This window comes from Canis lupus, chromosome 18, assembly GCF_011100685.1.
Source record: "Canis lupus familiaris isolate Mischka breed German Shepherd chromosome 18, alternate assembly UU_Cfam_GSD_1.0, whole genome shotgun sequence".
Lineage (NCBI taxonomy): Eukaryota > Metazoa > Chordata > Mammalia > Carnivora > Canidae > Canis > Canis lupus.
The window spans coordinates 21,632,576-21,649,791 of NC_049239.1; the positions used below are offsets into that span (position 1 = coordinate 21,632,576).

General features: G+C 34.7%; 1 protein-coding gene across 1 annotated transcript in view; it reads right to left on the minus strand.

Moving 5' to 3' along the window:
• HGF (hepatocyte growth factor) overlaps window positions 1-17,216 on the minus strand; it is a 77,323-nt gene that overhangs the window by 25,028 nt on the left and 35,079 nt on the right. Inside the window, exons 8-9 of the mRNA NM_001002964.1 lie at window positions 9,377-9,551; window positions 6,522-6,649 (exon numbers count right to left, since the gene is read on the minus strand). Of these exons, the coding sequence (NP_001002964.1) occupies window positions 6,522-6,649; window positions 9,377-9,551 (303 nt within the window). The remainder of the gene's footprint in view (window positions 1-6,521; window positions 6,650-9,376; window positions 9,552-17,216) is intronic.

Genomic DNA, 17,216 nt, shown 5'->3' on the forward strand with positions numbered 1-17,216 from the left:
ACTTTAGCTGTTAGGTAGTAAATTCTTTAGATGGATTCTTTTTTTTTTTTTTTTTTTCTTTAGATGGATTCTTACTGAAGAAAGCAATTGTGCAATGCAGGACACGAGTACTGCTCTTTTACATATTTTTGGATTTTTTGCATATATGTTTTCTTCTATATTGGTGGAAGAGATCCTCCTCACCACCACTACGCTTTTACTTGAATAAAGCCTACGATATACTTTTTCTTCTAAAACTTTATTTTGGAATAGATTTAATTTGTAAGAAAGTAGTACATGTTACAGAAAGTTCTTATATACTACACAGTTTTTCCCACTTTTAATATCTTACATTAGTATGATAGCTTTGTCATAACTATTGAGCCAAACTGATGCATTATTAACAAGACTGTATTTTGTTGAAATATTTTTAGTTGTTAAACTAGTATCCTTTTTTGTGTCCTAGGCTCCCACGTGATACCCCATTATATTTAGCTGTCATTTCCTAAGGCTCTTCTAAATATGACAGTTTTTCTGACTTTCTTATTTGATGATCTTGTCAATTTTGAGGAAAATTGTTCAAATATTTTTTGATCATTTTTCAAAAGATTTATTTATTGGATGGGGGAAAGAGTAGGAGAGAGAGAATCTCAAGTGGACTCTCCTCCTGAGCACATAGCCTTACATGGACTCTATTGCAGGATCCCATGACCCTGAGATCATGACCTAAGCTGAAATCAAGAGTCAGACCCTCAACTTACTGAGCCACCCAGGTGCCCCGGTCAAGTATTTTTTTTTTTTAATGCCCATCACTTGGCTTTGTCTGATGTTTTCTTCATGATGTGATGTGGGTTATAGGTTTTTGAGAAGACATGAGTTTTTTTAGCACTTTTTAACTTGCTGGTGAAAGATACTCCAGCCTCACTTTGTCTCAGGCCTCCTGGAATCATCAATTTCTCCAAGGGGACTTTGTTTATTTTAGTGATGAAAGCTAAGGATGAGATAAGAAATAGGTGCCAAGGGACGCCTGGTGGCTCGGCAGTTGAGCGCCTGCCTTCAGCCTGGGCCGTGACCCTGGAATCCTGGGTTCAAGTCCCATGTCAAGGTCCCTGCATGGGGCCTGCTTCTCCCTCTGCCTGTCTCTGCCTCTCTCTCTCTCTGTGTTTCTCATGAATAAATAAATAAAATCTTAAATAAAAAAAATAGGTGCCAAGAGTGCTTTTGTTATGTGTGATTTGAAGCATAATTTCCATGTGTTTGAAGAGAATTTACATATACGTACTTTATTTTTAGAAATCTAGAATTCATATATTTTATTCATTACTTAGATTTTTTTATCCTTCACTTTTTGGTTTTAGAATTTTTATATTTTAAAATATTTCCCTTTATCTATAAGATACATTTTAACACTTACTTTCAAATTTGTCATTTGTCTTTTGAATTTAAATACGGGTTTGGGGGACACCTGGGTGGCTCAGTTAGTTAAGCATTTGACTTTTGATTTTGGCTCAAATCATAAGGCTGGTGAGATCAAGACCCATGTTGGGCTCTGCGCTGGGCATGGAGCCTGCTTGATTCCCTCTCTCTCTTTCTCTTTCCCTCTGCTTCTCTCCCAACTTCTAGCTTTGCTCCTGCTCTTCCTCTCAGACTCTCTCAATCAATCAATCGATCAATAAGAGGTGTGTGTGTGTGTGTGTATGCACACTTGCCGTGGTAGATTTTTATTTTTTTTCTTTTACGGCCTCTAGATTTTAAGTGTTAATTAGATAGCTTTTCACCATATCTAAGTTAAAAAAGAATTCTTCCACGTTTACTTCTAGTATCTATGTGGTTTCCTTTTTTACATTCAGAGCTCCTACACATTTGGAGTTTATTTTAGGGATGGTGTAAGGCATGTATTCAATTTTATTGTTTTTAATTTTACCCATTATATTTCAAAAGTTCATTTTTCACCCAGTGATACATAGTTCCACACTCTTAATGTAATAAATCTCTGTAAGAAATCTATTTCTGACCTCTACATTTTTTTCCAATTGCCAATTTATTCATTGCACTAGAACTAAAGTCTTAATTACAAGCTCTTTATAAAATGTTTTAATATCTGATAAGGTTAACTGCCTCTAATCAGCCTTATTTATAAAGATCTCCCATAGTGTACTTACATGTTTATTCTTCCAAGAGAACTACAGAATCAGTTTGTTTGGAATGAGAAAAACAACCTATGGATCTATTTATTAGTATCACATTACATTTATAAATTAACTTAGGCAGGGATGCAAGGGTGGCTCAGTTCGTTAAGCATTCGATTCTTGATTTTGGCTCAGGTCACGATCTCAGGACCTGAGATCAAGCTCAACTTCAGGCTCCGTGCCGAGAGTGGAGCCTGCTTAAGATCCTCTCTCACTATCCCTCTGCCCTTCCCCTGCTAGCACTCTCTCTCAAATAAAAATTAGGTTATGTAGAATTGATGTATTTATAATGCTGAGTTCTCATATCAAGAGCAAGGGATGCTTTTCCACATTAAAGTACACTTTAGTGGCCTGCAGTAGTGATTTTAAAATTTTATTACATAGATTTTGCAGATTTCTTTCTAAACTTATTCCTGTTTCTATAAGTTTTGTTGCTATTATAGATACAGTTTTCTCCTTAATTAAATCTTCAAACTCACATATGAATGCTACCTTAGGGATTTTTTATTACTTGAATTCATTTTTCAAAGTACATTACTATTACATCTTTCCATAAATAAAGATCTTTTCCTTTTTAACCCAATCAATGTTTTCTTATTTATATGGAATAATCTCTCCAATACAATATTAAAGAGGAATATGTTAAACCATGTTAAATTATATTTATGATGTTAGATAGTAAAAATAGTATACATTCTTGTTTTCTTTTTTAATGTCTATAATGTTTACCATCAAGTATAATGGATATATGTGTTTGTGTATGTGGATACATCTGTGTATATATATGTGCATATGTTAAAATGTGAAAACATATTTTAGGGAAGTCTCTGTCTTTGTGTTTATATAGATAGATATAGATAGATACAGATATATTGATATAGATATATGGATATGGGTGTGTAGTATATATATTCCAGAAATTCTTATTTGGGTATTTTTATGAGAAAGTAGTGATTTTTGTAACAGGAATTTCAAAAGCTGTTAACATTTATTATATGATCGTTTTTTTTAGATCTAAGATGAATGTTAATGGGTATCTAAAACTGAATCATTTTTGTTCTTAGACTCAACTCCATTAAATCAGTATGTATTATTTTTAAATTGTTTTAACAGACTGTTCATTCAAATTTCTTTCAAAAATTTTATATTCACAGGAATGCTTCGGTGGCTCAGCCGTCGAGCGTCTGCCTTTGGCTCAGGGCATGATCTTGAGTCTGGGGATCGAGTCCGGCTCTCTCACAAATAAATAAAATCTTTAAACAAAAGTAAAAGCAAATAAAAATTTTATATACAAATGAGATGTTTATTGTTTTTATTTGTGGTACTTTCATCATGTTTAGGTATTATAATTTCATCACTACTGATGGAAGCTTTAATATATGTGTTAAGCTAGATGGAAATTTATGTAGCACTGAGATTAAATGGTCTGTGAATGCACGTAGGCACAGTATATTTTTGATGGAACAGTTTTCATTAATACATTTCTGTATTTCTTCTGTAAGAATAGATCTAATTCTTTGACTAACTGAATTGACCAGCATCAATTCAATTCAAATAATTAGAAATTCCCTAGTAAATTATCTATTTTGTTATTTCCAAAGTTTTCTACATGAAGTTAAATAAAATTGTCTTTTATGATTTTTTTAAAGATTTTATTTATTTATTCATGAAAGACACACAGAGAGAGGCAGAGACACAGGCAGGGGGAGAAGCAGGCTCCCTGCAGGGAGCCCAATGTGGGACTCGATCCCAGGACCCCAGGATCACGCCCTGAGCCAAAGGCAGATGCTCAACCGCTGAGCCACCCAGGCATCCCATCTTTTATGATTTTCAATTTTCCTGTTTCAATCCTTATTTCCCTCTTGATAACTATTATTTTCTATTTTTGTTTCTTTTTTTTTTTTTTTTGAGTCAACTAGCTGGTAATTATTTATTTTGTTAGTTTTTTCAAAAAACAATCACTTTGCTTTATTCATTATGTCTAGTATTATTAGTTCTAGACTTTATTAATGTCTGCTTTATCTCGGTGGTTTTCCTTTGTATACTGCTTTTGGTTTATCTTTTTCCCCAACTCTCAGTTTGTAATTTAATTCACTTGTCTTCATTATTTATGATATTGATATAATCATTTAAAACTATGAATTGCATCCTGCTTACTGCTTTAAGTGTTTATTATATAATTCAATAGTTGTATTTTAAAAGTATTTTTAAAGAAAGCCTATAATTTCAGTTTCTAATTTTTGATAGTTATTTCATATTCAATCCAAAGAGTATTTGTATATATGCTAATTCAGATGTTGCAAGATTTAAGAAAAACATTTCTAATTCATCAGTACGTATGTGTTTATATTTTTTGTTATATGGAGAAGGATAAGAGCAATATCCTTCCACATGTATGCATGTGCATGCATGCATACATATCACATACTAACACTTCATACCATTAGCTTGGCAGTATCACACAATGGCATAACTTTAAAACTTCACAGCTATGTGTTGAATTGGCAAACAGTGTCTCTTGAGTGGACTTCTTCATTTTTAACACTTGTCTCACAGAGCCTAGCATACTGTTGCATGCATCAGGTATAATATATTGTTGAAAATAATATAATATATTGTTAAAAGTAATGGATAGGTCATTTTAAGGAAGGTTATATTCAATCCCAGCTGTGCTAATTTGAGAATTTAGGTAAGTTATCTAAATTTAATAAAACTGATTTCTTTATCTAGTAATTATTAGGTAAGCAATATCATCAATTGAATTTGTATAATCTAAAATTTTCATATTCTACTACTTAATCCTTTGGTAAGTGATATACATGTATATAAAAGCATCTTAATATATGTAAGGAGCTTATTAAACAATGGTTCTCGTTTGCCTCTATCTCAAATTATCAGCACATGTTTAAATGAACAAGTCAGGGACAAAGAAGATCCAGCTGGTACTAAACCTTCCTTAAACATTGGTTTCAACTTTATTTCCAACTGACCTTTAAAATCTGCCAAATAACAGTGAAATTGACTGAAAAGGAACTTACCCCTTCCTCCCTCTACAACTATTAACAGTTGTTCATGAAAAGAATGGCACTGAGGGAAAAGTTAAAGCATGGACGAAGTATGGATAGAACAATAAATCTATGAAATGGAGCTTTAAATTTGGCTTGGGCTTTTTAGGATGATTTTGGACTATGACCATCATAATTAAATTTATGGGAAAGAATGTGATTATTTAAAAATCATAACCCTCAACTCATTATATACTAATAAATGCCCACATTCCAACATCAGCATTAATCTTTAGCAAATGATTTCTTTTTAAAACCTATTGCAATCTGACTTTTCTCTACTACTGCTCCCCAAAACAGTGATCTTCAATGGCATCTCTGTTTCCAAAGACAGTTGTGATTTATCCCATGCCCCACTGCTACACATCATCTCCACTGCTGACACCCAGGTCCACATCACTCCTCTCTTTCCTGAATTACTGAAAGAGCCATGCAATAGTTTCTCCCATTTGGGAGAAGTTGTCAGAAGTTCAGAAGCTCTGGCTGTTTTTCCATAATGCACCCAGAGTCATCCTGTTAAAATTTAAGCCAGACCGATGATCTAATTTATCTTTTCAAAACCCTACAACAGAATCCTTTCTCTTTCAGAATAAAAGTGTAAATCCTTCCAATTCCTACAAGGCATATTTGATTTTAGACTGTTCTCTAACTGTACCCCAAGACTCTTCCCCTTGCTCTTTGGCTGGCCACAGTGATAAGCTTGATGTCTCTAAGTGATAAGTGATAAGCTTGCTATCTCTTTCCTTTACCTTTTAAAGCACTCTCCCATCTCATGCCATTTGCACTTGCAGTTTCCTCTACCTTGAACGCTATTTACAAACATATGCACATGGCACGTGCTGCTCCTTATCTCTTCCAGGTCCTCCTTAAGTGTTCCCTTGATATGTCAGATCTTCCCATACTATTAAAATATAAAATAACGACACCCTCTCTTCTTACTCTAGGACATTTTTCTCTCTGGCACTTACCACAAACTAATGTAGTCCCACTTCCATTTGTTTGTTTTATTCCTGTGTTCTGTTTCCTGGACTTATTGGAGTTCCATGGAGACAGAGAATTTTGTTTTATTTACTAGTATATCCCCACTGTCTAAACCTGTGCCTGGCACTAGTATACGCTCAAATAAATAAGTGATTATTGAGCAAATGAATGTATAAAAGAAATGCAATTTCAGACTTGGCGATTCTGTTTGTGAACCAGTAAAATCAGTGTTAACACGAAGTAGGTCTCTCTTTAAGCATTTCCCCTGAATTTAATCGTGCCCACCCTGCAAAATGTCAGTTATTACCTTGTCCACTTGACACATCACATTTTGGAATTTGGGAGCAGTAGCCAACTCGGATGTTTGGATCAGTGGTAAAACACCAGGGTGACTCAGCCCCATCTGGATTTCGGCAATAATTTTCTCTTAGGTCCCTATTGAGAATAAGCATGTTAATGTAAATTGCCCACGTTCTTACAAATGGTAAGTTAGCGCTATTACATTTCTAGAATCCAAGAATGCATGCATGTTTATAAATAGAGTTCTAAGTTTTAGATTTAGGATAGTTATAACAATTTAGAGTTCAGTATACACAACTGACACTGCCCATATTACTGAAATAAAGGCTGTCAGATGTCAGTATTCTTTTCATTCCACAGGCCTGGAGTTCCACACAAGCACTACTGCTTCATGAAAGGGAAAAAACAGTACCATTTCATTTTTCTCACTTATTCTCAACACTTGGACTCTCAGCTATTATAATTTTTTAAAACTGGCCTCTTATTTATTATGTTTTCATGGCCCATATATAATATAGAAACAACATGTATCTCTCTTTGCTGAAGAAAGGCTATTTTTAATAGTTGTCAACTACTCTCATTTAAAACGGAAGTTCTGGGTAGTCCGGGTGGCTCAGCGGTATAGCGCTGCCTTCGGCCCAGGGTGTAACCCTGGGGTCTCGGGATTGAGTCCCACGTCGGGCTCCCTGCGTGGAGCCTGCTTCTCTCTCTGCCTTTGTCTCTGCCTCTCTCTCTCTCTCTCTCTGTCTCTCATGAATAAATAAAATTTAAAAATAAAATAAAATGGAAGTTCCACATATCCAAACATTTGATACCAAAAAAAAAGGTAGCTATTTCTTCCTTGAATTCTGTATTTAACTTATTTAATTTCCTGCATAGATTTCTTTCCCTTATAAAATACTTCTTTATTGATTTACAATAGTTATCTGAAAACTTTGTTTCTATAAAATTAAGGCCTAATTATAGTATAGAAGACCTAACTGTATAAGAAACCACCAATGTAGTACAAGCACATCCCTTACTTTAGCAGTGATTTAATTAGCATTTATAGTTCTCAACAAGGAAAACGTCTATACTCTCTATATTCTCAATATATAAAAGAATTTTTCCTTAATATAGGGCTCACATTAAATAATATGTGTACTTTATAATTCACTTTTCTGAAAAATGCTCTCTAATTTGAAGCAAGCATGGGTTTTCTCTTCATAGACTCCTGGCTAGTAATTTGACAAAATTAATACCTAATCTATTGGAACTACATTATTTATATTACTTAGGTCCAATTGGAAGTATTATAATTTTATTAATGCCCAAGTTCACCATTGGAAATGGACAAACTCTTTAAGGAAGAAACTTGAGTTTAGTTATTTAGTCAAAATATGTCCTGACATAAACTCTTATTTAAGATTATGAGAACAGTGATGGCCAATAGTTAAAGCCACTGTATAGCAAATGTTCATAGTTACAACCCATATTAAAGTCATTAGCCTTCTTATAAATTATAAAATTATTAAGATGAAGAAAATCTTTTATTCTTTTAATATATACTTATATTCACAAAAATATGTCAATATAAAATATGTGTGTTAAGTTTTACACCAAGTTTACACAAATTTGCTATTTTAGATAAATAACTGCTTAAATTCTTTTGAATATTTGTACATCTACAATTTCTTGAATATTATTACCAGTCATTAGAAATTAACAAAATATGTGAATGGTGCTGATACTGTCTCCTTTGTCTGTCTTAACTAATCTTTTCCCATTTTCTTTGCTTTCTCTACTTTGGTATTTATTTCTGAAGTGTGAAACACATGGGTCAGGAACAGAGAGAATCGCTATGAAGGAAATGAGCGAAGCAAACCCACAATGACAAGTAAAAATTTGTTATTATAAGATAATGAAAGAATAATAAAATGATTATTTACTATCTAAGCAAATACACTGAATTAGCTAAAACAAACAAACAACAAAAAACACCTATAAAATATCTCCTCTCTCCAGTGGATGGGCCAACTAGTGCTCATAATTCTCCATCTTGAAATGTTAAGCTCTCTTATTAAAAGCCAATTACATAAAGCCAATATATGTTATTTATAGGTGCTATTTCAGCAAAGCCACTATGAATGGCACGTCTGTTATAAATTTCAAAAGCAATCATTTTATGTTCCCCATAACAAGGTGGACAATTTAAAAACACATGGTATTGTGGCTGTTCTGTGTAGCTAAAGTCAAGTGGTGAAAAAAAACAGCTACGGAGAAGGTACACAGCAGCAATATAATTGATATTCAAGGGCGGTTTCTTTGGCTTGATTTATCTAAACAATTGTTTTACTTTCCCACTTTTGAAAGGAAATCTAGAAACAATAGAAAACATATTTAAATTTTAAAAAATAATATTACTTCAAGGCTGAGAATGCATTAGTTTACAATATTGACTGAAATATGCTTCTTCTTGTGAAAGAAAAAATATGTAATCCCCCTTCAAATCAATGTGAAATTTTAAGAAGGTACTAATTAGAAACTTGCCTGGTTATCATTACCATTAATGATCTATTAAGTGCACCTGCAAAATCAAAGCTGTGATCAGAAACCTAGAGATGTGTTTTACAAGATATGGTGTATCACCATCTGATTCAAAATCACCTAGAGTGTTCATTAAAACGCAGATTTGAGGTCCAGATCCCAGTCCTTAGAAATCAAAATATCTGGGTGCATGAATCTTTCAAGTCCTGATTGTCCTGATTGTCCCTCAGCACACTAAAGTTTAAGAATTACTAACACAGAAGTTAGTAAAGAGTAACTATTCAGCTTCATTTCCTGCAGAGTCTACTGAAATGTGTATGTGCCTAATATACTCACTTGCACTTGAAATTTTCAGGAGTTATGTCATGCTGGTGAGGATACTGGGAATCCCAACGCTGACACGGAACTCCATTCCAAATGGTATTGATGGTGCCCCGGTAACCTTCTCCTTGACCTTGAATGCATTCAGTTGTTTCCATAGGGACATCTGTATCATTCATAGTACTGTGAGCTGTTGATAAAAAGAAATATTAAACTTAAGCAAAATCTTTCAATTTGTCATCTACCTCAGTGTTAATCTGCATATGTATTACTAGGGTTTTCTGTCACATAGGTTTTTTTTTTTTTTTTTAATTTATTTATGATAGTCACAGAGAGAGAGGCAGAGACATAGGCAGAGGGAGAAGCAGGCTCCATGCACCGGGAGCCCGACATGGGATTCGATCCCGGGTCTCCAGGATCGCGCCCTGGGCCAAAGGCAGGCGCTAAACCGCTGTGCCACCCAGGGATCCCTGTCACATAGGTTTTTATAAAAATTGAGTAGAATAAAAAATTCAAGGGATCAGTACTGCTACCTCACTCCACCTAAAGGAATGATGGACTCAAGGATTTCTCTGCTCATGAAATAGAAAATTCTAGCTTGGCTTTATCCAGATTAGTTTGAAAGAGCATCATTTAATAACACTTAAATTCCCTGGATCTGTCTACTCATTCATTGACATCAGATATAAAACCTTTCTATTTATTAATAAACATTTATTTATAAATATGTTTTTAATCAGTTTTTTTTTTACTTTAGGAATTGAGAAACATCTAGGAGTAATATAGTGATCACATAAGGAAATTAAAAAAGCACTAAGCTGGGGCGCCTGAGTTTCTCAGTCGCTTAAATGTCTGCCTTTGGCTCAGGTCATGATCCCAGGGTTCTGGGATCAAGCCCCTTGTCAGGCTTCCTGCTCATCAGGGAGTCAGCTTTTCCCTCTGCTCCTGTCCCTGCCCCTGCTCAAGTTTTTTTTTTTTTTCTCTCTCTCTTTTTTTTAATAAATAAATAAAATCTTTTTAAAAATAAGTAAATAGGGTATCCCTGGGTGGCTCAGCAGTTTAGCGCCTGCCTTTGGCCCAGGGCATAATCCTGGAGTCCCAGGATCGAGTCCAGCATCAGGCTCCCTCCATGGAGCTTGAGTCTCATTCTCTCTCTCTCTCTCTCTCTCTCTCTCTCTCTCATAAATAAAATCTTTTTTAAAAAGTAAATAAAAAATAAAAAGCACTATGCTGTAAGGTTGGCCATAAAAAAAGTAAGAAAGGGAACAGTTGATCTAGAGAACATTTTAAAAAATCAATTTATCATTATTACTATCTCTATTCCAATTTTCTTTTCATTCAAACACTAAAATAGTATATTTGTGAAAAATTCTTTAAACACATTTACTGCCATGTGTCACTTATAACTAATATATGCTGAATAGATAGTATTTCTGAAATGACTATACAATTAATCCTAAAATTAGTTTGTTTAAATACACATAAAAGTTGATAATGGCATTAACCATAGTTTTCTTCCAATACAATAAATATATTCTAAGCTGGTATGTTAATTTTTTAAATCAGTTTGTTAACATTAAAAGAAATCAGTTGTTCCTAGGCAGATTTATTTATTTATTTATTTTTCCTAGCCCAAATACAATTCTTACCGCACTTCATACAGATCACAAAAATCTCCATAACAAAGTAAAAAAAGTACAAAATTTAAAATTTTATTACAACTTGGACCTTCTCTTTTGTCTTTAATGATGTTTATTCAAACAAAATATAACTGAAAACTTTCTGGAGCAACTAAAATTCGTATACCTTCTCAAAACATACTTGAAAATATGTATGGTTCTGTAGAGTGAGGTCAATGTATACTCCCCAGTAACCTTTACAATCTAAATGGTCATTGAAAATGCCCCTGGATAAAACTCAAACTGACAATAAAACTCCAAACTCACTAAGACAGTCTAGGATTTGAACAAATGCCTTTGATTTATCCATTCTGGAATTTTATGTGTCATTTCTCAAAAGAAGTCAGAATTAGATATGCCTTCAGAGGCTAGGGATGTCTATAAAAGTGTTCCACATGTAATAGTGTAAATTCTTTTTTAAACTGCTCCTCATTTTATTTAAATTTCTTTCTGTGTGGAGCTCCTGCGTGGTTCAGTTGGTTAAGCAGCCAACTCTTGATTTTGGCTCAAGTCATGATCTCAGACTCAAGGGATTGAGATCCATCTGGGACTCAGTGCTCAGCAGGGAGTCTCCTTATGATTCTTTTTTTCCCTCTCCCTTTACCTCTCCCTCCACTCACACTCTTTCTCTTTCTCTCTCTATAAAACAGATAGATAAATCTTTAAAATAAAGGAATGGGATCCCTGGGTGGCGCAGCGGTTTGGCGCCTGCCTTTGGCCCAGGGCGTGATCCTGGAGACCCGGGATGGAGTCCCACATCGGGCTCCCGGTGCATGGAGCCTGCTTCTCCCTCTGCCTGTGTCTCTGCCTCTCTCTCTCTCTCTCTCTCTCTGTGACTATCATAAATAAATAAATAAATAAATAAATAAATAAATAAATAAATAAAATTTAAAATAAAGGAATGAATGAATACATACATTTTTTTAACAAATAATTACTCTTCATGGGGCTTAATGTTTTATTTCACTGAGTTGCATGAAAACTAAGTGGAACCTAAGCTTGGAGTTATTTTATGAAACTCAGTAAAAAAAGAAGGAGGATTAATCAATGAACATGTCAACCACTGGAATATGTTGTATAAACAGATTTCCAAAAATTGCCCTTAAAATAACTTTTCTTCAGTTCCTTTTAAAATTTGTTTTTATTTCTTATGTATCTACTGTAGGGAATGAAAATTTGGCTCAGAAATACCTTAAATTAAAAGGAACTTCAAATGAAGATAAGCAAAATGTCCAGAGATCGATTCCCAAAGTGCTCATTGAGAGTTGATTTCTGAGAATTAATATGTTCTGATATTGGTAACATATATCAATTCAGGAAGCACAAAAATTATTGGCCTGGAAGAAATGACTTGTATAGAAAAAGTCAGTGCTAGTTAACTAAGTCCTTTATGATTTTAAAATTAAAGTTCTGGGCAGCCCGGGGTAGCTCAGCAGTTTAATGCCACCTTTGGCCCAGGGCATGGTCCTGGAGACCCGAGATCAAGTCCCACGACGGGCTCCCTGCATGGACCCTGCTTCTCCCTCTGCCTGTGTCTCTGCCCTTCTCTCTCTCTCTCTCTCTCTCTCTGTGTGTGTCTCTCATGAATAAATAAAATCTTAAAAAAAAATCCTAGGCAGTGATAGTAAAGGGGAAAAAAGCTTTAAAATTAAAGTTCTTAGATGAAATAGAAAAGTAAGATGGATTTCACAGGTCCTCAGGAACTATATATTATTGAAACAAATGTCACCAAGCTACTATTGCTGATGATTTAACTGTTAAATGATCTGGGGATACTGGGTATATATGAAGGGAACATCTTTAAAGGATGATAACTTTAAAACAGTTAAAAGTTCAAGCTTTTACTGACATATTTCATACCTAGTTACAAAGCTATGATATAAAAAAAGACAAAAACAAGTGTATCCAGGAACCCATCAATTCATCACCCTAACATTTTAGGAAGAAAAGTTTTTACTCCCCTACTTCTTGGGCACAAGTTCTTGGGAAGCAAACTGAGTTAGGACTTAGAATCCAGACAAGGGGAGGAAGGTCAGAGTTAGGACAGCTAGAGCAAAAGCACTTCAATTAATCTTCTTAGGGACTTCATTGTCTATCTTGGGTACTTCTACTGTCTTACTTTCCTTCGTATATATGTGTGTTTGGTTTTATTTGTTTATTACTGACCCATTTTTTCTCAAGTATTACTCTGACATTGTGAACATGTAATTAAAAAAAACCAGTTTTAGTGAGTTTCAAGGTCAATCGGGACAGCCTTTGGCTAGATATGGGTCCACCACATCTCCCTGAGAACATAGCTAGAGGCTGAGCCCATCAGAGATTAACATGCTCTGCTTCTTGGACACTAAGATGTCAATATAAGATTAAAAATCAGAGATAATTTCTAGAATGTGCTATTAGACAAGAGTAATTGGATTTTCAAAGTAACTTTTTTCATGAATACCTTTATTAAAGCAACATTTTGTAAACATAACTCATGACAATTGAAATTCAGAGCCTTAAACTCAAAACAAATTTAACTGTACTTTTTGAATAAAACGAGAGATAATTAAACAAATATTATCATAATTCTTGAAGAAATCAATACCTAGAAAATTCAATGAGTAATTACATGTTCATCAGAAAATTTTAAGAGGAACCATATAATCTTAAGGCTAGTAGAAGATGAAAACTTTTCCTAATTTGAATATCTGTGAAACCCCAAGTAAAAAGCCCCAGGTTAAAAAAAAAAAAAAAAAAACTTGAATAAAAATATTAAGGAAAATATTTCACTGTTGATTGATCCACTAAAATTCCAGCGTCAAGTTCAGAGTCCTAATTGTTGGTACTAATTTTGCACCTCAACTGCAGAGGTCCCCAATAAATTTTAATTAGTGATTCTTTCACTTTTAAAAGTAGCAATCATAAAATCCTCATTTGAATAATTTTGTTGAACAATTTTTTCTAAACTTTCACTAGTATAATTTAAAATCTTTGATGTAATTTAAGAAATCACTAAATATTCACTTAAAGACAGTATAAGTTAAAATGAGTAAATAAGGGGCATCTGGGTGGTTCAGTCGGTCAAGCATTTGCCTTTTGACTTAGGTCATTATCCCAGCATCTGGGATCAAGCCCCACATCAGGCTCCCTGCTCAGCGGGGAGTCTGCTTCTCCCTCTGCCTTTATCCCTGCTCATGCTCTCTCTCCCTCTCCTCTGTCTCTCTTTTATTTTTTTTTAAATGAATACTTTATTTTTTTATTTTTTTTTAATTTTTATTTATTTATGATAGAGAGAGAGAGAGAGAGGCAGAGACACAGGCAGAGGGAGAAGCAGGCTCCATGCACCGGGAGCCCGACGTGGCATTCGATCCCGGGTCTCCAGGATCGCGCCCTGGGCCAAAGGCAGGCGCTAAACCACTGCGCCACCCAGGGTTCCCTCCTCTGTCTCTTAAATAAATAAATAAAATCTTTTTAAAAAATGAGTAAATAAAAAACACAAGTTTGGATTTACTTTAAGTAATTTGGATTCTTTAACAGATTTCTTTAAAGATTTTATTTATTTATTCATGAGAGACACAGAGAAAAGCAGAGACATAGGCAGAGGGAGAAGCAGGCAGAGTCCCTGCAAGGAGCTGATGCAGGACTCGATCTCAGGACCCCAGGGATCATGACCTGAGACAAAGGCAGAGGCTCAACCACTGAGCCACCCAGGTGACCCTATTTAACAGATTTAAATGTGTTGGTGGAAATTCAAACTTTTTGAAATTAAAATTCATATGTTGAAATCCTGATCACAAATGTGGTGATATTAGGATATGAGGTTTTTGGTGGGTAATTAGGTTATAGGGGCAGATTCCTCATGAGTGGGATCAGTGCCTATATAAAAAAGATACCACAGAGCTCCTTCACCCCTTCCACCATGTGATGAATCTTCTGGCACCTTGATCTTTGACTTCCCAACCCCCAGAACTGTCAGAAATAAATACCTGTTGTTTATAAGCCACTCAGTCTATGGTATTCTGTTACAGTAGCCGAAGATAGGCCTCAACAAAATATTTAAAAATCTAATTAATAATATTCTTTTAACTATTATTTTAATAAGCATCTATAACTTTTAAATACATAATCTCAAGCAACTTGATGATTTATTTATTTTTGTGTTTTAATTCAGTGGAAATATTTATGATTTTAACTACAAAATAGAAGTATTGAGATAATATTTTTCATTAACTAACAAGTGCCCTTCTGAAGTTAGCATATCTGTATTTATCCGATTTGACATTCAGCTGCTAAAAGTGACCTCATAAACAAAAACTACATGATTTCTGGTGGTAATATATAGAATAAATATCAAAGGCCAAAAAAAGATATATTACTACAACAAGATCACTAGTTTTCATCAGTAATAGGAATTATGAAACTTCATGCATATTATTTGAATACATATTATCTGATGATTTTTCATAGACCCCTCACCTGGGACCATGTGAATGATTTTTATTAAGTCTTTCATTAAGACTCCTTACTTGGGGTGCAAATGTTTCATCTTTGTTACCTACATACATAGTCCCTTTACAAACACAATTATTCTTGAATTGCAATTAAATGGACTCCTTTATCCTACTGTATAAATAGCAAAACTTGATGCAAAAACAAATGTTTCATACCAGTCAATTTGGGAAAAGCTACTACATTTTGGGAACGCTATTCCTTTGGACTTAAAACTTTGAAGTGGGACCTGAATAAGGGAAGATGTTGAAGTGACCAGCGGCCAACCAAAGTGTTAAAGATACACAGAAACACCCCTGAATATCAGCTGAAGTTGATCAAGTTGTGTGAAGTTTCATATGAAGCTTCATACATTTTTGCAAGTCTGTCTACCAAACCGCTGAAAATACTAGAAACTGACAAATAAGAGAGTTCCTCACAAAAAAAAAAAAAAAAAACAACAACAACAACAACAAAAAAACACATTTGTTCAAGGGTGTCAGTAGTGGCTATCCTTTGGAGCAAATGCAAAAATAGTTATATGATCCTTAGTGGCCTATGAGTGAAAAAGTGTTTTTCTTTGATGATTGACACAAAGTTTTCTATTTGAAAATGCTTTACAAAGAACATGTGCTACTGACATTTTTCACTGTCCTTTTACAACATAATCAAATGGGTGCCTCTTGGAACACGAATTTCACCCTGCTGGTATGGATGTGTTATGATGATTGCTATAATATCTGGTAGGGAACTTTGAGGTTTAAATAGATTTTTTTTTTTTGAGAGAATGAACATTAAACCTTGAGATGAACATCTTGCCACCAACAGAAAAACCGCTAGAACAAGATAACTGGTAACAACTCTGATTATTTCTCTATGAAAGGCTAGTCAGATTTTTGCTGAGAAACTACCCAGCCCTGGCAGAGGTCTGTGAAATGCCACTGGAGTGTATGAGTGCACATGTATATTATAGAGAGCCATGCCCAGAGCTCCATAACCTTTACATGAACAATAAGTAAATCCTTGCATTTATAGTTCCCCTTCTGCCCCAGTGGTATCAAACTGTTGCTGTTCTTTTGCCAATAGCCAGAAGCAAGCTGTCCAATAGGCCATTGGACAAATACCTGATTATTCCTTGGAATACTTCAGCCCAACGAACTTCTATTCCCATTTCAGCTACTAAAGAGCCACTGAAACATAGGATTTACTTTATGGAGGTCCCTGGGGATTGAGAACAGTGTGTCAAGCTATTCTCCCATCAACAGACTTGGGCTCTTTGGGCCATGAATGTCAAGATCAGGCTCAATGAAAATTTAAAGAACTTCTGGTTTTAAAATTGACATGGAAAAGTAGTATAAAGACTTCCAAAGGACAAACCTCAAATTGCTTGCACGTTTGGTTTCCACATGGACCTAGAATTCCTATCTGAAACTTATCCTTGGACTTTATCCAAGACTTTTCTGTTGTAAAATGCTCAAGAGAAGACTTTCATTAAAGATCTTCAAATTGGGATGCCTGGGTGGCTCAGCGGTTTAGTGCCAGCCTTCGGCCCAGGGTGTGATCCTGGAGACCTGGGATCGAGTCCCATGTCAGGCTCCCTGCATGGAGCTTGTTTCTCCCTTTGCCTGTGTCTCTGCCTCTCTCCCTCTCCCTCTGTCTCTCATGAATAAATAAGTACATTTTTTTTAAAAAAAAGATCTTCAATT